The following is a 25,752-nucleotide window of genomic DNA, read 5'->3' as shown; positions in this document are numbered from 1 at the left end:
AGAGGAGACTATGGAGCACATTCTCAATAGCTGCACCTATACCACCTGGCTGTGGGATTCTTTTTACACCATTTTCCAACAGACAAATAGAGATAAGGGTAGTATCATTAATACCCTGAACAAGTGGAGAAAAAACTTTTTGGAGTATGAGATCCTTAATTTGGCCTGGACCTTTATGCCAAGTTTTATTATCTGGAATGTTTGGAAAGAAAGGAATAAGAGAATTTTCAAGGAAGAAAAAACTACTCCTCTTCGCCTTTTGGATCTGATCTTGAAACAGATTAAGGAGACAGTTTCCACCACTATACGCAGTTATCCCAAGAACCCTCCCACTCCGAATGAATTGAGATCCCTCAAGCATTTGGGCAGGTAGGAGATCATCTACCATGGACTTAACAGAAAGGAAAGAGATTTGGAAATGGATAAGGATGTCTGGCAGCCTCCACCGAAAGGTTATCTGAAATGCAATATTGATGGTGCTTCAAAAAGCAACCCTGGAACAACAGGTTATGGAGGGCTGTTAAGAGATGAAGAAGGAAATATAATCTTTACATTCCACTATTATTTAGGCATAGCAACCAATAATATGGTTGAATTAATGGCTTTGGAACAATTTCTAAAGCTTCTTAAACTAAATCACAGCTCAAATGTCATTATCGAAGCAGACTCAGAGATCTCTATAAATGCGGTTAAGAGAATCAGTTGTGGAAAAGCGCTAGAAAGGATCTCAAAACACTGGAGACTATTACAAGTGTACCAAATAATTCAAAAACATCTCTTGAGTCTTCAAACTGTTAGCTTCAATCATGTTCGCCGGAAAGCCAATAAACTAGCAGATTTACTGGCCAACCAAGGAGTGATTAATTCAGAAAGTAGGATTGAGATGAAGTGGCAGGAGGTGCTGCAGAGTAGATTAAAAGCTCTCTGCTATGAACAAGCAGTAGAGGACAGAGACATTTTTAGATATTGGGCAAGAAGGACAGGCATGGAATGAAGCTCAGTATGCAAGTTTAAACACAGTTCTTTGGTTGGTACCTGGCAGAAGGGAAAACTCTGAGTGGATTCATTATCCTTTGGTGTAAGTTTTCCAATTTCCTTTTTCCTTCGTATTGCAACACAGGGTTTAATGTATAGTCAGCAGCTGCATTGGTTGTGAGTCCCGATGTAAGATATCACGGGATGGACGGCTGGATCTTCCTAGTGACAAAAATTCTCATGCATTCCTATTACAGGTTGGATAACCAGGCTTTAAAGCGGTTTCCAGGCGGTATCCAAGTGATCTCTGGGCTTTGGAATGGTAAGTGGTTTGGGCATTTTGAGAGTGATTCCACTAGGCTCTCAACACATGGCAAGGGTGGGGTACGAATTACCACCCTCCATCGTGCCGTAAGGCTCAAGCATCTTGGCTTTCCGATATTTCTCCGAGCCATTCGTTTGTGTAGATGGTTTCGATGGTCCGATTTGGTCATGCAATTTTGTGGGGCCACTCGTATGATCAAACTTTGCGAGTTAATGTTGAAAGGATTGTGGAGTTTGACTTTGGGTTAACGGTTAACCGTGGGTCCCATTTGTGAGGTTAGCTTGTCCTTTAGTTAGTTTGGAGGGTTATTTTCATGGCAGAATGGCCTTGATTTTTCCAGAGTCCATGATTAAGTCGGGTTTTTGTATATATTGTAACATTATTTTTGGTTTATTGGAATAGAAGGATAGTCTCTTGCTTCACAAAAAAAAAAAAAAAAACAAACATACATCACATCTTTCCAATAGTTGAATCAATTTTATAAATTATATTTTATACATAAAATTTAATCCTCATCACAAATTAAAATTGATCCAAATAAATGAAATTAAAATAATAGTATTTAAAAAGATAAAAATGAAACTATAATCACCCTCAAGCATTTGGATCTTTCAATGCTTTTATATATAATTCAAAATTTGATAATTAGATCTTACTTTAAAATTATGTATTTCTTGCCCTAATAAATATCTATCCATCTTATATTAGCAGTTTATTTTTCACCAAACTATTATTATTTTTAATCGCTTTGGTTCACTGTCCACCGATTATTATAATACTTGAATGACTCTTACGTGTAATGTTGATGGGCCGTAGATTTGTTTTTACCATTGGTTAAATATGATTTCAATGAGATTTATCAATGCAATACAATATCATATAATGATTTTATTTCCAATTTATACGTGTGTGATGGTAATGGTTTTAGTTAGTAAATATGGTTTTAGCTAGATTTCCTGCAAAAATAATGATCTCTTCTATCAATACTTTATTTAATAATTTTATTTTCAATGTATAAAATAAATAAATATATATATATATATATATATATATATATATATATATATGGTTTTTTTTATAAACATATTTTTTATCAATGCAATACAATATCATATAATGATTTTATTTCCAATTTATACATGTGTGATGGTAATGGATATTTATATACCATTTTAATGCTATTTAGTAAATATGGTTTTAGCTAGATTTCTTGCAAAAATAATGATCTCTTCTATCAATACTTTATTTAATAATTTTATTTTCAATGTATAATCTATATCTATAGCTATATATATATATGTGTGTGTGGGGAAAATCTCAGTAAGTTCACCCAAAAAAAGATTAATCCCAATCTAAATTTTAAATTTTAGTAACAGAACTTGGACCAATTAAATTAATTCTTCTGCGGCATTGCCGATCTTCTGCGGCATAGTTGTAATCCGATCTCGCTCTCGCAGACCTTCTGCGGCATTGCCGATCTTCTGCGGCATAGTTGTAATCGATCTCGCTCTCGCAGATCTTCTACGGCATTGCCGATCTTCTACGGCATAATTGTAATAGTTCTTCGGTGATATAGTTATAATGATAGATCTTTTGCTGCGTATGTCTTCAGTTCTTCGGTGATATAGATCTCGGTGATATAGATCTCGGTGATATAGTTCTTCGGTGATATAGATCTCGGTGATATATTTCTTCAGTTCTTTGCTGCGTATGTCTTCAGTTCTTCGGTGGTATAGATCTCGGTGATATAGATCTTTGGTGGTATAGATCTATCTCTTCAGTTCTTCGGTGATATAGATCTCGGTGATATAGTATCTCAGCTTAGTTTCGGTGATATAGATCTTTTGCTTCGGTGATATAGATCTCCCTGAGCTGCGGCTTTCAGTATCTGCGGTTGAGTATCTCTTCAGATCTGCGGTTTCGATCTGGTGCAGATCTGCGTAAAATATGGCTCCGAGCTTCGCAAAAATAACTGGTGGCTCATCCGCCTCTGGAGGGCAATCTCCTGCTCATATCGTGAGTGAAGCCCCATCTCCCACTATCCAAGTGGTCCAGGACTCACTCGATGAAGCTTTGAAGTTCTCCGAAAGTGCCCTAATTTGCCGGTTCAATGGTTTTTGGCCTCGGCTGATAGCACTCCACAATTGGATCTCGGAGGTATGGAAGCCTATCATTTCTGATGAAATTAATATCTACCCCTGTGCTAGAGGTTTCTTTATAGTAGATTTTGAAAATCCGGAAAGCAGACAATGTATTCTAGATTCCGGCCCTTGGTTTTGGGAAAAATCAGGCCTATTCATGAAGCCATGGAACCCATCATTCGATCCCTCTACAGCAGTGATAACCTCAGCACCAGTTTGGGTGAGATTGCCAAGCCTACCCTTGCATCTCTGGAATCTCTCATCGCTAAAAGCCATCGGAAATGCAATTGGGAAATTTTACTGCAGGTGCCCAGAAACAGAGGAATATGCCAGAACCACCTATGCACGCATCTGTTTGGAAATGGATTTCAGCGCTGGATTCCCAGCTGAAATAAACCTAACAAGTAAAGACTATGTGTGGAACCAGAAGCTTGATTATGAAAGTGTCCTCTTCAGATGTCGATCGTGCTTTGAGACGGGGCATCTAGCCAAAAATTGCCCAAAAGCCTCTGAGAAAAACTTTGCTAGAAAAAACCACCATAGATCTACATGGTGGGAAGGAGCACAAAAAGAACACTACACTGTCATCAAAGAAGACTACTCTAGAGAAAACTCTGAGTCACAAGAAATCAAGGAAGAAGGAAACAACTCTCAAAGAAAGCAAGGAGAAAGCCCGCCCCAACAAATCAACAGTTATGAAGATTTGAATACCGCAGAAAATAAATCTTCATTTAACAGCAAATCAGATCTCCTAAACCAAACTTCTCCGACTATAGATCGCGAAGCTAAGACACCAATGTCCCAAGAACCAGAAGAGATGAAGGAGATGCAAGACAAAGGAAGTTGGAAGACTGTAGAGAAAAGAAAGAAAGCTACAACACCAATCTCGCCAAGAAAGACGAGGAGGCAAACAAGTAAAAATTAAGAAAATTGTAGGTCCGATAGACCAATTTGGTCTCAGTGGACGTTAACCATCATCATCATCATCATCATCATCATCATCATCAATAAAATATAAAATAAACCATAATTACTAATTTTTTAAAAATTAATTAAAATTACCAAAATATTTATATTTTTAATTTACAAGTACTTATACCAGTTCATTGAATAATAAAATTAATATTAACCTATTCTACATTTTTTAAAATATAAACTAGTTATAAGTGATTAGGCATAACTAACATATAAAATCTAGGGAAATCAATGACCCATTACAAATCCATTACAACATTGCTCTGAGTCCACAACATAACCAGTAAATGCCATCCTAAAAGCTGAACATTATACAGCATATCCAACCCAAAAGACCATAGAGATTGAGACACCCAGGAACAACCTTATAACCAGAAGCAACCCAATATGAAGACCCATAAAAGTGAAGAAAAGTTATTGTCCTAAAAAACAGCACCCGAGTATACCAGGCGTCTCCCCACCAAACTCCAAACACATAACCCAGAGCGAACACCGTACAACAGAGACACACCACCTGCTCCCAACCACCAGTGAATGTAAGAAACAATGCCAACCCACAACATAACAGAGATATACACCAGCAGAACATGAGGAAGAGTCCACGCCATCCCATGAGAGGCATCTACCATCTTCTCTCACCTAAGCTAAATAATAATTAATCTGCATGACACCACGTTCAGCACGCATACTAAGAAACCAATTTAATTATCAGATGTCGCCAGCCGTCACCAAATCCCCAAGTGTTATGACAGCGCATTCATAGATGCACCTCTTAGCGCTTCATTAACACCCCATCGGGTAACGAAATTTTACATGTTAATGAAATTTTGGTTTATAACTTTAAAAGCTTCATTTTCTAATACTACGGATGATAAATATTTTTCAGGTTGGAAGTTGACAGATTAACTTTTTTAGTGAAGTCTTTTATTTTATTGTTATAAATAAAAAAAAGTTAGTATATTTTTATTAATAAAATTTTAAATAGTAAATAGTTTATATTTCTAAAACTATTTTATTTTTTTATCTTTATCTTATGTAATAAATAAATTATCATGAAAATTATTAAATAATAAATTATTATTTGACATTTATCTCAGGAATTTGATTATTTAATAGGGAGAAAGAAATAATAATAACGGATATTGAATTTCTTCAAAGTATTGTTCCAATTTTAGCTATATCTATAGCTCTGAAGGGCATACTAATATAAGAAAAAATAAGGTTGTACTGATCTACGAAAGAAAAAGGAAAAAAGGAAAAAAGGAAAAATCCATAAGTCAATCTGAACAAGAAATGTAAAGAACCAGAAATATGAAAAAGGTAAAGACTCAATAATTTATATTTCTAAAACTATCTTAAATTTTCATCTTTACCTTATGTAATAATGAAACTACAATGAAAATTATTAAATAACAAATTATCTTTTGGCATTTATCTCAGGAATCTGACCATTCAATAGGGAGAAAGAAATAATAATTCATCCCATATTGAGCTCCTTCAAAGTTTGTTCCAATTTTAACTATATCTATAGCTTTGGAGGGTGTACTAATGTAAGAAAAAAAAGGTAAAAAGAAGGGTGTATGTAAGAAAGAAAAAGGTAAAAAGGAAAAATCCATAAGTCAATCTAAACCAGAAATGCCATGAACCAGAAATATAAAAAAGGTAAAGACTAAATAATTTATATTTCTAAAACTATCTTATATTTTCATCTTTACCAAATGTAATAATGAAATTACCATGAAAATTATTAAATAACAAATTATCTTTTGAGATGTATCTGACCATTCAATAGGGAGAAAGAAATAATAATAAGGGCATATTCATCCAATATTGAGCTCCTTCAAAGTATTGTTCCAATTTTAGCGATATCTATAGCTCTGGAAGGTGTACTGATGTAAGAAAAGAAAAAGGTAAAAAGAAGAGTGTACTGATGTAAGAAAGAAAAAAGTAAAAAAAATAAAAATCCATAAGTCAATCAGAACCAAATATATAAGGAACCAAAAATATTAAAAAGGTAAAGATCAGAAATGTAAGGCATAATTAGTTAGAAAAAAATTATCATCATATAAATAAAACTTTTTAATAACAATAATATTGCTCCAATTTTAATTATATCTATAGCTTTGGAGGGTGTACTAATGTAAGAAAAAAAAGGTAAAAAGAAGGGTGTACTGATGTAAGAAAGAAAAAGGTAAAAAGGAAAAATCCATAAGTCAATCTGAACCAGAAATGTCAGGAACCAGAAATATAAAAAAGGTAAAGACTAAATAATTTATATTTCTAAAACTATCTTATATTTTCATCTTTACCAAATGTAATAATGAGATTACCATGAAAATTATTAAATAACAAATTATCTTTTGAGATGTATCTGACCATGGAGAAAGAAATAATAATAAGGGCATATTCATCCAATATTGAGCTCCTTCAAAGTATTGTTCCAATTTTAGCTATATCTATAGCTCTGGAAGGTGGACTGATGTAAGAAAAAAAAAAAAAGGTAAAAAAAAGAGTGTATTGATGTAAGAAAGAAAAAAGTAAAAAAAATAAAAATCCATAAGTCAATCTGAACTAAAAATATGAGGAACCAAAAATATTAAAAAGGTAAAGATCAGAAAGGTAAAGTATAATTAGTTAGAAAAAAAAGGCGTTGTCTATAACGCGACTTTTTGAAAGCCTTTCCGGCGGATTTTTCCAGTCGAAATCCGGCAAGAATTATTGGAATCGCAAGTTTGATAGCTAGTTTCTGCACAATGAAAGCGTCCCAGGGGTTTTTCAGGGTGCTGAATCCAAATATGCAGTTAAAAAACCATTTTAACTGCAAGAAATCAAGATTTGACCTCAATTTCTTCGCCGGATTCCGTCACCGGAATCTTCAAAAAGTCGCATTATAGACAACTCCGAAAAAAAATATCATCATATAAAGAACTTTTTTAATAACAATAAAATTAAATTTACTGAAGCCAAAAAAAACATTTATATGATATAATTATAAAAATATGCTATAAATTATCATATACAAAATTACTTTGTCTAATTTACTTAAAAACATTATAAAATACCATAATTTAACAAATACGGCCTTGATTTATACTAGTAATTATCTTATAAGCATTAATTTAAAAAAAATTATATATTTATCAGAACATTAACACATTAGTAAACATGCTTGTGCTATTTCTAATTTTGCATATGACAAAAAGACAGTTTTAAGGTTATCCCTCGCAACTGACCATATTTTTGCATTGCATAGAAACATGTAATCAACACCCCGAACCTTCATGATATTTTGTAATGACCCTCCAGTGATTCGCATGTCTCTGGTTAATGTCAAGGAGCTCTGCTTTGGTAAAAGCCAATTGGGATTGCAGCTCTGCCTTTGTGGAAACTAACTGCGATTGTACGCCTGCAATTTTTTTATGGAGATAATTGATTACTCCTCCACAGTGATATACGGGAACTCGAAATTTTCTCTTGCTCCGTAAAATCTTTTGTTTTCTTACTGAATCATCTCGCTGCTCCGTCGGAAGATCCTATAAAACCATAACAGAAACAATTCATTAGAAAAACTGATGCAGAGGCGCAAGAAGTTAGGCGATTGTGATTGTACTGACACGTAGCCTGACTTTGAAAACCCTATACCAAGGTTAAAAACCCTACTTAGTGCTCTCCAACAAAGTGAACAAGGCATTCCAGAAAGCTATTACAATGACTTTATCTGATATTGTTTTGCACATACTTTAACAATAAGTCCCACAAGGTCAGGGGAAGGCCGACCGAGTTTTCTCCTCCCTTGGGCATGACCCTCAGCCCCTAATAGCAAGAAACATACTTCTTTATGGATTTCCCCAAATCCCTTTGAGCAATTTTGTAAACGTAAATAAATCCCTAATATTTTTCAGCGGATGACCCGTGAAGTTTATATGGGTACAGAAAGTATATGGTCATGCCATCAAATTACCACTGATATGTTCCACTGCAAAGTGAATAATAGTTGGAATGCAAAATTGATGACAAATGTTTTATAAATAACTTATTAAACTTATTACTGAAAATATTTCTATTCCATCCTCAAACTTGGCTATACGCAGCGACAGAAAGGTAAGCAACTGGTAAATAATGAATTTCAAACCAAACAAAAAAAGATGTTAAGAAACCTGTTACCAACAGAATATATTTCCTGTGGATTTGTTTTGCAGATGTGAACAGCACTAACGCTTAGAATCCAGAGACGCCGTCAACATTTACAGAATATATTTCCTGTAGATTGTTTTGCAGATAAACAACACTATGGTTAGAATACAGAGACGCCGTCCACATTTCCATGCCCTGCTTGCAAGATCAAGAGAAAGAAATGTGCAGAGAAACGGGTGCTCGCTCCATATTTTCCAGCAGACGATCCCTGAAGTTTCTTTGGGTACACAAAGTGTTCGGAAATGGCCATGTCATCAAATTACTACAAATATGTTTCAGAAGTAAGGAGCGAGCACGAATTTCATTGAACATACCTGGAGTAATTTGATGACATAGCCATTTCCGAACACTCTGCCTAACCAAACAAACTTCATCGGATCACGCACCGGAAAATATGGAGCGACCACGCATTTCACTGGACATTTCTTCTTGATCTTGCAAGCAACACAGTGAAATGTGCACGGCCTCTCTGGATTCCAAGCACCAGCGTTGTTATCTGCAAAACAATTCCACTCGAAATATATTATGTAGGGAACAGCTTTCCTAGCATTATTTTCCCTTAAAATTAATCATATTGCTAATCAGTTGACTTTCCGTAACAGTGTGCACACAAAACATCACCTTTGAGGTACAATTATTAGACGATAGTAAAAAAGGCTGCAGAGTCGTCCACTTTTCGGACCCAGAATTGGAATTTGGAAACCCGCAAGTTGTAACTGGGTTTAGCATAACACAATGGACCCAGAATTGGAATTTGGAAATCCGTGCAATTTGTTAAAAAAAAAAAAAAATTAGGGTTTGACACTTTTTCGATTATGTTTTGTGATTAATTTTGCTCGAAACTTGTTAGGGATTCGTTGTGTTTTTTAATTAATTTTGAAACTCAGAATTGGAATTTGGAAACCCCCGTAACTTTTTTAGGGTTTGGCACTTTTTCGATTATGTTTTGTGATTATTTTTGCTCCAAACTTGTTAGTGATTTGTTATGTTTTTTAATTAATTTTGAAACTTGTTAGGGATTCGTTATGTTTTTTAATTAATTTTAAAATTTGTTAAGAATGGGTTAGAATCATACGATAGAGTTTTATTACTTGTTTAAAATTTTTTTTAGTCGTATTCAAATGGTTAAGTTATGAGTACGAAATTGGATAGAATTTGTTACAACAACAAATTTAACCTGTAAATTCTATATAATTAAATGTCTTAATTTTTTTTAGTCAAATAAATTTATATATAAATTTAAAAACAAATTTTAAATAACATAAAAATTCAATTTAATGTAAACTTATATTCTTTAAAAATACAATTTAACCCAAACTTTTTGATAAAAATAGCTAAATTCACACAATCACAGAAACTTAATCATATATTATGCACAAATGGTGTATGTGCAAATACACTCACACACAGATTACATTCAGATCACTCTATTAAATAGAGTTTTTGAGATCCAACTTATTCCTAATTTAAAGAGAGTGGTTGAGAGAATTTCTCAACCATCACAAACCAATTTCTCAAATAGGAATGTAAGCATTAACTCCAACATCCCCCCTTAATGATTACATTACATGAAAATAACAAAATAATCAAGCTTATCAGTAGAAGCTCCATCAAGTTGCCTCATAACCCTCGGAAAGGTGTAGTTGGCAAGTTGGATTCCCGAGTTCTCTTCCTCAACTCCCGAATCAAGGACCTCCCGAAGTCAATTACTGGACAGCATCCCAATCTGTTGCATAACCTCATTAGGAAGCCACCACGTCTACCACTAATGAGGGATCCTTCCCTAGATCCGCAACTGCCATACTATCTGGACAACCATCCATATTGAGCCTTACTGCTACTTGATCTTTAACTACTGGCATCAGACACATAGTTGAACTGCTAGTTATATTAAAAGAGTTTAATAAATCCCGGAAAATGCACCAAATACGGATCTATCAAAGTTAGGTGTCAACATTTCAATGGACTCCTTTCGAGTAAGCTTTGCCCACGATAATAAAAACATATTGGTAGAAAATGCATCAGCAATCCTATGATCAAATGTGCACCCAATAATAATACCTCCGCAACTGAATTTTGTTACCTGGCTAGAAAATACGGAGTTATTTGAAAGCATTGGAACGAGCTTCCCCTCAATGGTTTTATCTGGATTGTAGAAATCTAACTCAGCAAGTCCTATGTTCGCAGCAGCTTGAACGAATTCAACACCCTGGTCGTTGCAGAGCAGTTCTGGCTCGCCAGAGGTATTGCATACCATTTGGCCAGCAAAAACATAGTAATAAGCCAATGCCTCTGATAACGAAATTTTCAGATCATGGGTAGCTTCCTCTGCAAAGGAGGATACTGATCTGGAGGTGGGCTGCTTATAACATAAGAAAAGACTCACCGAAACAGGAGGAATTGTCAGTGAAAAGTATAGCTCTGATTCGCACTGTAGGTCTGCTTTTACCCTCGGCTTTCTCTTTCGATCAGATTCCAAACATGGATTCCCTGTGAAACATGACCGGGTGACCAATCCCCACCGGGTAGTTGGAAACAAAACAAACAGCTTTCTAATCACAAAGCCAGCCATGATAGGTACTGTATTCATATCGACAGATCCCTAAATATCACAATTCTTAAACCATCATATCCTGAAACAATGGCTGATTTCAGAAGTTAAACCCTCGATTTGGCCGAATTCAGAGTTCTACAGATTTAGAGAGATTAATTGAAATGAGCTATGAACCCTTCTCGTAGTCATTTCACCCCAGCGCAACGAATCTCTCCGATCTCACTATTATACGCTCTAAGCTCAGCTCACGGACTGTAAAAACAAGCTACCGCTGCTCCACACTAGTCTGCACATCGCAACTATGATTTTCCTTCAGCACAATGGATCCAAATGCACCTCCTCACAACACAGGTTCAGATCTTAGCAGCTCTGATACCATGATAAAAACAGCTAAATTCACACAATCACAGAAACTTAATAATATATTATGCACAAATGGTGTATGTGCAAATACACTCACACACAGATTACATTCAGATCACTCTATTAAATAGAGTTTTTGAGATCCAACTTATTCCTAATTTAGAGAGAGTGATTGAGAAAATTTCTCAACCATCACAAACCAATTTCTCAAATATGAAATGTAAGCATTAACTCCAACACTTTTCTAACCAAACTAAAATCTCTAAAACATATTTATAAAATATTTTTATAAAATTTATTCATAAATTTAATTATCTAAATAAATACGAATCACAAACTTAATTATAAGAAAAAAACAAACAAAACAATTCAATTGAACTTTATCTTCAAAAAAATTTTCCGCCTCATCCGTAACTATCATCATCATGATAAGTAACTAATTATTTTAAACGTATTTAATTATGGAAATAGCCAGATAGATGAACGGAACCAAATGACTTTTTACTTCAACTGTTTGTGTCAGTATCTTCACGTGATTTTTTCGTGGGAACCATTCCTGGGCATTTGTGATGGAGAATTAAAAACACGCTCTGGACGCGAATTTTTCGTTGGAAGCTTCACAAGTTCCATCGAGTCACTTCAATTTTTTGGCCATTTATGATGGCAAATTTTTCGTTGGAAGCTTCACAAGTTCCATCGAGTCACTTCAAACACAATGGTTGGTGGGTGGTGCCATATTTCTCTCCGATATTAATCACTGCGGTCTACTCATAATTGTGCGTCAAGTGAAAAGATATGGATATAGAATAGAAACATTTTTTTCGTTTCGATGTTTAAATATTTTTGGAATTTACTTAATGATCTTTTTTGAGTGGCTGGAGGGGTTTATATGAATTTTTTTTTTTTTCTTTTTCCTTTGGATGTTTAATTATATTTGGTAATTTATTTAATAATTGGGGTTTATGGGATATTTTTTCTTTCCAATGTTTAATTATATTTCGTAATTTATTTAATAATTTTCCATGAGTAACTATTGCAGTTTGAAAAGACAACGTTATGCAGGAGTATTTCACCAAATTCTCTTTTTTTTTAATATTGAAAATAGTTTTTTTAAAGATATTTTAAGTTATCAGAATTTGCTAATTTTGTTAAAATGTCTTTAGAAGATAGATGTAGTTAACTCATAGTATAAGGTGGTATTGACTCTTCTAGAATGGGGACATATGAAGTAATCTTTCAAGGGTGTTTGCTACAACATTTTTCTCCATGGAGATATTTTGTTTAGGATGGGGATATAAAACAAGAGAAAAGATATGTTGTTAATGGCTAGGCCTATGAAAAATCACATTTTGTATGTAATTTTCTACAATCTAAAATATAATAGAACTATGAGTTTACTATTTTATTGCATGTCTTATTTAGTGTTATACTAATGGTTGGAAGAATAGGCAATGACTAAATTTTTGTTAAGCTAACCCATCGCCTTACGAATCAGGGCCGAAAGGAACTACGAAAAGCATGGATGATGGTTGGAGTTGTAATACTAAGGAACTCTCGATGGTCAAAGGTCAAGTTATCCAATCACAAGGTACGCCACATTGCCCATGAGGCAGTAGACCCAAGCAAAAGTTAGGGTTGAATTCTAAGGATAATACATGTGTTTGGCGTGAGAATAAGATGTTGAAAGGTGGCTAGATATATAAATGGACTAAGGTATGATATCTAAGATGAGATTGGTCTCTTTCCCTTGAAGACAATGGAGGATGCCTACTAGGAAGTCCTAAGAACAAATGAGAAATTGGCTAGAAAACAAAGCCTAAGAAGTAGAGGAAGGAGTTCAGCAAAAGGAAAATGATCTTCCAGTTGTCACATACCCCCTGGGCACAATTTGGCAATTACCTACTAGGCTCCCATAAAATTTACTTTGATTAAATTTAGATTCAATAGTTGCTACAAGTATAATTATTTCATCATTAAATGAACAAATATTATTCATGCAACTATACTCATACTCTTAAATATTTGACGACATCAAAAGTAATGAACCATACCCCCTAGGCACAATACTACAAACACCTTCTATACTTTACTAAATCCATGACGTGGACTTTTAGATTTATTTTTAAGGCTTACATGTCAAATCAACCCTTAAGCATGAATTACAACTTGGAGAAAAGAATTAATCATGGCATGCAACCAATAAGATTCTTTGATGACTCAACACAAACATTAATGGAATATTATCTTGAGTCTACTATAGCTAGTATGGCCATGAATCATAATCATAATCCTACTGTCATAGTCGAAAGTATTACTGACATAAATCTTATGCAAAATGCATAAATAGCTAACTAGCATCATTGGATGCAATTCTTGTGGTGCATAATGTATAACATAGATAACCGGAACCATAGGTTATACAATTTGAAGCCTTAAACCATAACTGTTTCACATACATCAATGTCTCATGCATAAATATTTGCCACAATAAAAATAGAGATATCACATAAGTTTAGAGACGTACTATGTTCCTTCACTAAATTTAATTGTGAGTAAATTTAGATGAAAAAGATATGCACTGCATCCATATATAATTATCTCATAAAGATAACACATACATCTATACATCTGAGATGAACGATTCAACAACATAAAAAGAAGGAGTAAACATACAATACATCCCATGCAAGTGATTCAGACAAGAGTAGTTGGAAAGAATGTCACTTGGATAAAGGAGCACTGCCAGCCAACCTATAAATATCTTTCACCAGTTCACCCCCGAGCAGAGAGTTCTTGCCATGGATCAACTACCTCTTGTTGATCTCTTCCATGGGTATTTAACACCCTCTTTCATGATATGGTTTCCATTAGCGGTGTCCCTCTTTTATGGATCATTTTATCCATTTGCCTAGGCTTTTCCCAGAAAATCTCACCTTTATCTTACATGAGGCTTTTCCTCATAAAAGCTTGCCTTTATCTCCCACAATGATTTTATGTTTTTCTTAACTTATCATCTTTCTTTAGCTAAGTAGATTAACGGATATTTATCTCCAATCCATTAAGTTTATCTAGAATTGGATCTAGAAGTCTTATCATGAAATAATTATCCCTTCCCATTCATCAATGGGATTTGGCAAGAATCTCATCTCTTGGTGTCTCGCTTTTCCAAGTGATTAAAATATTTTATTTAATAATAAAGTATTTAGTTTTTTTGTTACACATCAGACCTAGCATTTCTTAGCTTATGTTAGCAAATTTTTACATACAATGGAGGTGTGTTACATACTTCCCCCCTTAAATTTACACTGTCCTCAATGTATTACTGGATCTTACAATATTATTTCGTCCTTCATAGGCAATTGCCTTTGAATTTACAGGCTCCCATGACCTTTCCATCTAACACAGATCTTTTGATATATATCAGTTACAAAGGAGCACATCTCCTTCCATCACTACCTGTAACATTTGTTTGAATCAATTTTGTGAGAGATTTTAGATGCAAAAACTCAACTTTGTTTACCATAGTTAATATCATAACTTGATATACAGTAATATTATTTGAGTAACTACAGGTTATATTGCCCTCCATTTAAATATAATTCCTCATGTTCATTTTGTTTGAAGAAATGCATGTTCTTACCATGCATTCTTCCAAAGCCTTTGTGTTCTTGTCGAGCACTTGCTTCGTACAGTTTCCCTGCATTAGTCACAACAAGTCAACTAGCACATTTTACTAATCATCATGTATAAAATATCATATCAGATTAGCTCAAACATAACCATCAAAATTGTAACCCATATGTAACCATCACAAGTGGAACCATATGTCATATGTATACTAAGACTGAAGCAAAACACATATTATTATCCTTAGTTTCCCATACCAATTCTTAGTTTCCACTTTTATCATGCCTCTGAACATACTCTAGATCGGTTGCCTTACTAGGAAATCACCTAGTATCTTCATGTGCACCTTCACATACTGTGTATTAGACGCATCTATACATGTCACATATTATCATGCAATACATGTATCCATATTGGTACCATATGTACCGCTTGTACACAGTACCACATGTACAACTTTTACACCATATCGATGTCCATAGCATCACCTGCATGACATATACTTCATCCACATGTTTCCAACCATGTCAGTATTTTCCTAACAATTCCTTCAACTATTCATCTTACCTTTAGGCAAGTCCAATCAAACCATGTTTGGTTTGTCGATTAGGGAATAAGGAATTATGCAACCAGAGTATAACTGAATTTTTTTATGTCAAAGTATTCAAGTGCCTTTACTTAGCTAACCCTTTTCATGTATATTTTCGTTGCATGAAATTTTCAGCAAATGATAAGATAGATGCATAATAAAACTCTACAACCTTAACTTTATCTTTAACCAAGAAAATGATCGTTTGTTACTTAAAAGTAATCCATACTTAACTAATCATGTCATATGGCTTATTGTTGCTCTTTTTACACTTCTTCCAACATCTTGTTGGCCATGAATAATTTACTGTACGTTTAAACCCATTGAACAAATAGTATCCAAATACGTAGATTTCCCATACATGAGTTATAAATGAAAGTTACAATGTTTTCAATTCCACACCCTCTATGTTTTTAGGCACTATGTGTACCAGGGTGTGATCCTAGGGTATTTACATGTTAACACCTCATTTTATCATTAATTCACCCTTGAAAACAAGAATATAACTCATTTATCAGTTATCAAATTTATTAACATGAATTCCTATGTTGTTTATGCAATACTTGTTATGTTGTCCTATTCAGAACCAGACAACACTATTAATGCAATTAGACAAGAAGACTTCTTCAATATTGTTGGATACGAAATATTGTTACAATATGCATTTCATATTATATGGTTGTCCATTTATTAGATACCCAATATCTTTGGTGCACAACAATCCTAAATACTAGTGCCACTTTTGCCATCATCTTCTTAATTTAGAAACAAGTTGTTGCATGATTTGTTATCCTCTTTCTTCCTCATCTAGAAAATTTTATATGTTCCATTTCACTTAATGTGTGCATTATTTTACTACCAGCCTAAGATCCTTTCATTATCATAGGCTATATTAATGTGAAAACTTCAGGTTTAATAAATATTGGTTTATTAATTTGGATTAGTCATATTCCGAATTGATTTTACTTCTTACTAGTCATTAGGCTCCATTTGAATTACTCTATTTTTAATTCAAGTGCATCAACACCACCATATCAATCTGTTTGTCATATAAAGTTTATATATACACACAAATCATTTTAATCTTATCACTTCCATCAAGACATACATTTGTAAGATCTACAATCATTCTACTAGAAGCATCTTCTTCCTGGTGCAGATTTGAAAGGTTCCTATTTGTGAGACATTAATAGAACCCCATCTTTATCTGGACGGATATGCACATCAATGTGAATTTTGAGGTTGCATACCTTGAATCACAATAATTTACATATTGGAATTTGAGTGAACTTGAACTTGCATTTAATACTTCCTTATTGCTACTAATCAAGAAGCACTAGGAGATGCGTTTACACTCCTACTATGTACTTACACCAGATGTACAATTTGGTGCCAGCCCCATTGACCTTCTTATTAAGTCACACATTATCATGTAGACAACGAGTTGTATTACATTTGTGCATACACTTCATAGTTATGACCCTAGTTCAATCTAGATGCCTCTTACATCTCTTAGTTATAATTATTGAGATATTTCTTTACTCAAAAGAAACTTGTAGTTTCGAAACTATGCATATCACATTAAATATGCATATTGAATAATAACCTGGTAAGACCTAGTTCCATTCAATAGTTTATATTTGAAGCAGCTTCCCAATAAGGTGTATTAACGGCTCAACTAGCGGCAAGACCATATCCAAAATGAACCGCATCATCACACGTAGATTAACACAAAATATTAAAATATTGAAAGACAATTCTAAAATTACATAATCTCATACCACATATAGAGACCTGTATTTTTTTCAGGGGAACTTCCTGAATAGATACAATTTTAATAGACCTTCAAAAACTGTTCTAGGATGGAAATCAATTAACCATCACCTCTGGTTAATGTTTATAGAATGCTATGTGCTTTATTTCGGTGATTTATATACAAGGAAAATTTTAGGGGCTAATATTCGCAACTGGGCTAATTTTCCATGCTTTTTCAAAAAAAAATATTCACTAATTTCCATTTTTTCTAAAAATTATTCGCCCAAAATTTATGGTATAAAATGGTTTTACTGTAAAAATCACAGAAATTTTATATAGAGATTGCATAAAATTATTATGAATTTGAATATTTCTACAAAAACATTGTTAAACATTTTACATATTGGATATTATGAACTAGTGAGATTCGCCAAGGTTTTCTAAACATTAAAATAAAATTCCATCCTTAAAATTTTCCCTGTTTATATAGGTTCCCTCTATATATTTTATCTTTGACTTTTCCCCATGATCTTTGGGAAGATCCTTGTTTCTTTCCTTTATCTTCCATCCTTTTTTAAGATCTCTAGGAGTACAAATTTTATTAGGTTATGTCATTGATTGGACTATCTTTATCAGAATTAGTTTGTATTTTATTAACATAGGTCTTTGCATAGCAATTATACAAATCATAATATAATTTTAATATCAGTAAAATTATATGATGGCCATATCTCTAAAATCCATCAAATTTTAATAACCATACTTTAAAAATCACTTATTCACCACCATCATATATGCATAACTTTCATATCAATTATTCTTCCTAAAGCTAGTTATATGCTTTACTCCTCTTATGTCGAGGCATTTAGTAATTGAGGCTTCTCTTACCTCAATTTGAAGGATATATATGTTATCTAATTTGATATCTCATTAACACTGTGTTATAACATCGCACTTAATTGCATGTAGTTTCTAATACTCAATATGTAGGCCTCATAAAAAAAACCAATTGAGGGTATACCCTTTCTTACTTATTTAAATAATCAATATATTATTTGTTTTCATTTCATTGCATTACTCTCTATTGCATAATTATTTGTTCCAATATAATCTTACATGGTTTCTCATCCCCGCAATGTTAATACAGCTTAGACTTGAGAATTTCAATCTAAATTGCAAGTATTACATCTAACCTTGCTTATTCATCAAGCTCATATAAAATTTTGGTCTATCAGGGTAATGTGTGGTACATCAATTTTTAGACTACCATTTTTAAAGCCTTACATCAAATTTTCTTTTTTTAAACCAGGATAACTAATGAAAATTTGTGCCATCACTACATGAAGCACACAATGTCTCATATTTGCATTCATATCTGCATGTAAGTATATGAATGTGTTTGGTCATTAGCATTATGGTTGATTATTCTTTTTTTTATAGAATGGACAATCCAACTTTGAGGATTTCACACCACATTATTATGAATATAATCATGTAACAAAAAAATACAAAAATAATAGATGTGTGTGTCTAATAATCACGTTGACAACAATTTCTATGTGGTTTATGAAGTGTTCCATGCACCAAAAAAATTTCCAATACAAAAGTGGATGTTGGGATAAAAGTCTTCATGCTAATGTGATAATGCATTTTCCTACTCATCCTATTCCAAACAACAGAATATACCCATACAATCTTCAAAGCCTAATCAACAAAAATTATTCATATTCTTATGGGTTGCAAAAAACAATTTACTTACTGCATCCGAAAATCATTTCAATTCGTAAGAAGAGTTGAATAGCCGATTTTCCAGAACTACTTGCCCTTTAAAAACTACCGACTGTGGGGTTTGAACCTTCCGCAGATGTTCTTAAGTCGCCACCCTTAACCTCTCCAGGCTAGCTATCTGGTGAAAACAAGTGAATATGGGAGATAATGGCAGAATTTCAGATCCTTAAGAGGACAATTGAAATCGACAAAACTTAATGGAAACTGATTCAATCTGGAATGGTTCTTTTGCATTTCATGTTGGTCTCATCCAAGGTTTTATTTCAGTTGGAATATGTATGTTAATTCAACCTATATGGCATAACACTATGTCGAGTTGCAGTAGAACACGTGCATAGGTGTATCCTAACCATTTACCTAGCATCATTACTCTAACCATGTTTTACTAATATGTTAATGAGACTGCCTATGCCTAAAGATTACATACTTGGTGCTTACTATAGACTTATTAGTTATAAATTAAATCAAGTATACAATTCATCTGCTTCGTGGTCTATGTAATTAACTCGTAGTATTTACACTTGCAAGAAAAGAGTAGAATGATGTAGATTATTATGGTAATTCCCCTTCACAACTCAAAGGAACAATGACGGGACATGCAGAGTGTAATTGGCATCGGAGACATTGATATTTGTGTCCACGTCCTGGTCTTTCTTGAGCATTCTCTCCCATTGCACTGCGACTTCATATGGTGCCAAGAGGCCTTTTATGTATTGCATATGTTTAGCCTTTGGACATTAGCAGGCTTCAAGCACCCGCAACAACCTTTCACTTTGATCCCATCCAAGCAATGGCGTGTAGCTTCTTCTTCTGACAAAAAACCATAAATTGACTGACCTTGTTAGAATCAAGGTTCTTCATGTTAATATTTCCGCCTGCCAAGATAGCTTCCATGATTCGCTCTGCTCTCGATCTCCCTTGGGCAATGAGGCGAATCAATGATCTAGACACTCCATGAGCCACTTGCTTGTCTGCGAAGATGCACCTATTCTATATTCATTTTTATTATTGGAAGCAAGGTCACCGTGATATTCTGTGGAAGAGTTCGAAGATGACACCCGACATCAATAACCTCAGATCGACTAGATATAGGAGGGCTTTAGAATGATATTTCTTTACCATGCATAAGAGAGATAGGGATAAGATTACGTTGTCAATGTGAAGATCAGGATGATTGTTATCCACACTGCCTACTTTGATTCACAATCGAACACATCCCAACCCATGGATAAGGCAAGGAAAAAAAATAAACAACACATTGAAAGGAAAACAACAATTAATCGAATGCCTCCAAAACCATGGATAAGGCAAGCAAAAATAAAAAATGCATTGAAAGGAAAACAACAGTGATCCAATCAGAAAGATGTTGTTTGAGTTTTAAACTACCAATCATCATCGCATTTCATAAAGCCCCCAAAACCCAAAGTCATCTCTCTATTATAGTTTTGTTGTATATACACACAATCGCTTATCCCACGATTACTTACAAGAAATCTGGTGGAGATGATTTTATCCTAGGGACAAAATTGAGGAGTTAACTGAGGAAAGAGAAATATTGAATCTGAGGGACAATGAAAGAGCAACAGAAGGGGGAGGAGTGATGGGATTGCAGGCTTGTGGTGGGGCAGTGATTTTTGAAATCAAGAACGTACAAATATTGCCATCAATGATCTTGAAATCATTGTTAAAGCAATTTTCCTGTGTGTTTATAGTCTGTACCCAACAATGGTTGATAGCTCAGGAAACAGTAAAAGGCGAGCTTCTTGAGCTCAGTCACAGAGATCGAGATTTGTGTGACGCCTAGGTTTGCATTCAAAACCATGGCTACTATTTTAATTTTCCAACCACCAACATTTCTATCTTCTATAACACATGAATTGCATGTGAACACCTATGGGCAGTGTCACTACGCATGAGTTTTATTGATGTTGCTAATACTAACAGTCAAAGTCTATATTCAACATAACAACGAGAAGACTCAACGCTCTGAAAAAAAAACTTGTTATCGAATTTTCCCTTGTTTCAAGGAAATGAGAGGCGAATTTTCCTTACATAGTTTGAGCATGGTTTAAGCTTATCGTCACATGGAAAGGCACAGGAGCAGTAATATTGGTTGATAATAATAGTATTTGAGACATTAGTCATGCTCATATTTTGGAAAATTATTCCTTTAGCATATCCAAAACTTCCCTGCCATGTTTGTATTCATACTCTATTTTTAGCTCCATTAAAAATTACGTCCGACACATTATTGGTTCCCTTGTGTTTGCTAAGTCTATACACAAAAACATCATTAACAATTCCTTCGTCTGTATGATATAATTTATATTTGCAGGAGAGATATTCTTTGTTCAACAATTTTTTTTACTTTAAGTGGTCAAAAGCCACGGGTGGTCAAAGACCAAAATTATAGAAATTTCAGTAGTTAGAGATTAACATATGTGTTTCCAACACACAATGTAATTTTTGACCAAGGCTTGGTGAAATGTGTGGCTTGGGGTTAAGATTAGAATTCAAATCTGATACCACGCATTGGCTTATTACTCTCTAACATACTTTAACTATTTAATACTTTTCATTTGCTACTTGCATTTACCTTTTTTGTACTATTACTTATCTCCACTTATCTTTCTTCATATTTTATCTTATCCTATATTACTTCCTCTTATCTTACTATTGAACAAAGTTCATTTACTCACAAACATTAAATTTAAGAAGGATTTACAACATAAATAGGTAGTTACTTCAAAGGGAATAACAACAGAATTACAATCCTAGTTTGAAATCATCTTCGATTTCATCCTCCTCCAATAAATCATTTTAAGATCTCATTTCAACCTTTATGGATTCTTAATGGGACCTCTTATTTGTGTAAGACCTAGTCTAGTACCCTCAAATTCTTCATATATTATAGAGGTGGATTGGACCATAGGCTGAAATGTTTGAACTTAGAGCTCCGATAGCATTTGTCACATACCCCCTAGGCACAATTTGGCAATTACCTACTAGGATCCCATAAAATTTACTTTGATGAAAGTTAGATTCAATAGTCGCCACAAGTATAATTATTCCATCATTACATGAACAAATATTATCCATGCAACTATAATCATACTCTTAAAAATTTGACAACATCAAAAGTAATGAACCATACCCCCTGGGCACAATACTAAAAAATCCTTCTATACTTCACTGGATCCATGATGTGGAATTTTAGATTCATTTATAAGACTTACATGTCAAATCAACCCTTAAGCATGAATTACAACTTGGAGAAAAGAATTAATCATGGCATGCAACCAATAAGATTCTTTGATGACTCAATACAAGCATTAATGGAACTTTATCTTGAGTGTATTGTAGCTAGTATGGCCATGAATCATAATCATAGTCCTATTGGCATAGTCAAAAGTATTACAGACATAAGTCTTATGCAATATGCATAAATAGCTAACTAGCCTCATTGGACACAATTCTTGTGGCGCATAATGTATAACATAGATAACCTGAACCATAGGCTATACAATTTAAAGCCTTAAACCATAATTGTTCTGCATACATCGATGTCTCACGCATAAATATTCGCCACAGTAAAAACAGAGATATCACATAAGTTTAGAGACATAGTATATTCCTTCACTAAATTTAATTGTGAGTAAATTTAGATGCAATAGATATCCCCTACATATGTATATAATCATATCATAAAGATAACACATACATTTATACATCTGAGTTGAACGATTCAACAACATAAAAAGCAAGGACTAAACATACAATATATCCCATGCAAGTGGTTCAGACAAGAGCAGTTGGAAAGAATGTCACTTGGATAATCGAGCACCGCCACCCAACCTAGAACTAGCTTTCACCAGTTCACCCCCGAGCTGAGAGTTCTTGCCATGGATCAATTGCCTCTTGTTGATCTCTTCCATGTGTATTTAATACCCTCTTTCATGATATGGTTTCCATTAGTGGCATCCCACTTTTATGGATCTTTTTATCCATTTGCCTAGGCTTTTCCCAGAAAATCTTGCCTTTATCTCCCGCGAGGCTTTTCCTCATAAAAGCTTTCCTTTCTCTCCCGCAAGGCTTTTATTTTTTTCTTAACTTAACATCTTTCTTTAGCTAAGTAGCTTAATGGATATTTATCTCCAATCCATTAAGCTTATCTAGAATTGGATCTAGAAGTCTTATCATGAAAGAATTATCCCTTCCCATTCACCAATGGGATTTGGAAAGAATCTCATCCCTTGGTGTCTCTCTTTTCCAAGTGATTAAAATATTTGATTTATTTCATAATAAGGTATTTACTTTTCTTGTTAGACATTATACCTAGCTTTCCTTAGCTTAGGTTAGCAAAGGTTTACATACAATGTAGGGGTGTTACACCAGTAGAGGATGATTCCAAAGTCGAAAGGAGGAAGGAGAAAACTCTAGCATCCAATCACCCAAGGGAGGAGAGTGAAGAGGTATAATATTCTTCTCAAGGTGAAAATTCGGAGGACAAGAAGTAGTGTGTTATATCTGTGGGAAAAAATGACACGTGTCATGGAATTTTCCTGAAAATAAGAAAACAAATATTAGAGGGGTTCACTTCTCAGAAGCCAAAGAAGAGGCACAAAGTACATATGTAAAAGGAAAAACTCCCGAGAGAGGTGAATCCTTGATGCTAAAAAGAGTTTTGGTTCAACCCAAAATAGAAATTCATGATAAAGGATAAATTTGCTTAAGATAGTATGCAAAATGAAAGGAAAATGTTTTAAAGTGAACATTGACAATGGTAGTACCAACAATATGGTATCTATAAAGATGATGGAGAAGCTAGGATTGCAAAGGATGGTGCATCCCATTCCATGCCAAGTGTAATCTAATTTTCCTAAATATAAGACAACAAGTTAAATAGGGGCTCACACTGTAAAAGCCAAAGTAGAGGAACCAAGTATCGAGGAAAAGGAAGAAACTCCCAAGAGAGGTGAATCCTTGAATCTAAAAAGAGATTTGGTTCAACAAGAAAAGAAAAGGTCATGAACCAACATAACTAATAAATTTGTTTAGAAAAGTATGCAAAGACAAAGGAAAATGCTATAAAGTGATCATTGATAGTGGTGGTACCAACAATCTGTTATCTACAAATATTGTGGAGAAGTTAGGATTGTAGAGGATGATGCATCCCACTAAATAATGATTGTCTTGGTTGTAGAAAAGACACCAAATTTTGGTAAGTGAACGAAGTGAGAGGGAATTCTAGACTGGTAGTTATAAGGATGAAATACTATGTGCTATTATTCCTATGGATATCTGTGACATATTGTTGGGAGTACCTTGGCAATATGACAAGAGAGTTGTCCATGATGAAATGAGGAATATATACACACTTGAAAAGGATCGTCCTAAGCATGTACTATTAACATTGAAGGATGAAAGGATAAAGGAAGAAGTAGGCCCAAGCATGCTAATTATTAGTGGGAAGGAGGTACTACAAGAAATTAAGGAATAAAAAGAGGTACAATTTTCTGTAATTGGAAAACCAAGAGTAGTCTTCGCTAACACTATATTAAATAATTTTCCTTATGAAATTCAAGCATTATTAGATGAAATTGTTGATATTATTATTGATGAGTTTCCTAATGAATTACCACCCATGAGTTGCATTAGTCATCGCATAAATATGATCATAGGCTCTAGTCTACCAAATAAGGAAGCTTATAAGATGACACCCAAGGAGAATGAGGAAATTAGGAATCAGGTTCAAGAAGTTGTTGGACAAGGTGATTATTAGAGAAAGTCTAAGTTGTTGTGTTGTACCAACAGTTTTAAGTCCAAAGAAGGATGGAGGTTGGAGACTCTACATTGATTCTAGAGAAATAAATAAAATAACAATAAGGTATAGATTTCCTTTACCTCACATATATGATTTAATGGACTATTTGGGTGGTGCTATTTTCTTCTCCAAAATCAATTTAAAAAGTGGAAATCATCAAATTAGGATGAGAGAGGGAGATGAGTGGAAGGCATCATTCAAAACAAGTTATGGAATGTATGAATGTCTTGTCATGCCTTTTGGATTGACCAATGCACCTAGTACATTCATCAAACTCATGAATGAAGTTTTCAATGCTTTATCAGTAAATTTATGATTATATATCTTGATGAAATTCTTGTTTACAAAAAAACAAAGGAAGAAAATTTAAGGGTCTTAAAATCAGTGTTGAGAAAGCTAGAACAGGAGAAGCTTTTAGTAAATCTAAAAAAGTGTTCCTTCATGAAAATAGAGCTTGCAAATTTGGGTTTTTATATTTTCATAGAAGGAATAAACATGGATCCAGAGCAGGGAAAGGCTATTAAGGTATGGCCTTCTCTGCAAAGTGTTTGTGAGGTAAGGAGCCTTCATGGATTGGCTAGTTTTTAGAAAATTCATTCAAAATTTTAGCCATATATCTACACAAATAGTTGAAACTATTAA

The 25,752-nt window shown here is 34.0% G+C and overlaps 1 protein-coding gene and 1 long non-coding RNA gene across 2 annotated transcripts; both read right to left on the bottom strand.

Moving 5' to 3' along the window:
- Positions 1-7,871: 7,871 nt before the first annotated feature.
- On the bottom strand, positions 7,872-9,112 carry LOC149156679 (uncharacterized). The gene is made up of 2 exons (XR_016263417.1): positions 8,574-9,112; positions 7,872-7,949 (listed from the first exon to the last, which is right to left on the bottom strand). It is a non-coding gene; the product is annotated as an uncharacterized LOC149156679 (long non-coding RNA).
- Positions 9,113-10,510: 1,398 nt separating this feature from the next.
- LOC149156678 (coniferyl alcohol acyltransferase-like) lies at positions 10,511-11,200 on the bottom strand. The gene has a single exon (XM_089444832.1). The coding sequence runs from the start codon at positions 11,198-11,200 to the stop codon at positions 10,511-10,513; it is 690 nt and encodes a 229-aa protein (XP_089300958.1).
- Positions 11,201-25,752: the final 14,552 nt, after the last annotated feature.

The sequence above is a fragment of the Pinus tabuliformis genome, chromosome 9 (genome assembly GCF_031772625.1).
Source record: "Pinus tabuliformis cultivar Carrire ecotype Pingquan chromosome 9, CPIR1, whole genome shotgun sequence".
Classification (NCBI taxonomy): domain Eukaryota; kingdom Viridiplantae; phylum Streptophyta; class Pinopsida; order Pinales; family Pinaceae; genus Pinus; species Pinus tabuliformis.
Note: the sequence above shows the minus strand (reverse complement) of the source record. Positions and strands in the feature narration are given on the sequence as shown.

What these genes read in the sequence shown, in the direction of transcription:
- LOC149156678 (XM_089444832.1), bottom strand. Translation starts at nt 11,200, where the DNA reads ATGAATACAGTACCTATCATGGCTGGCTTTGTGATTAGAAAGCTGTTT.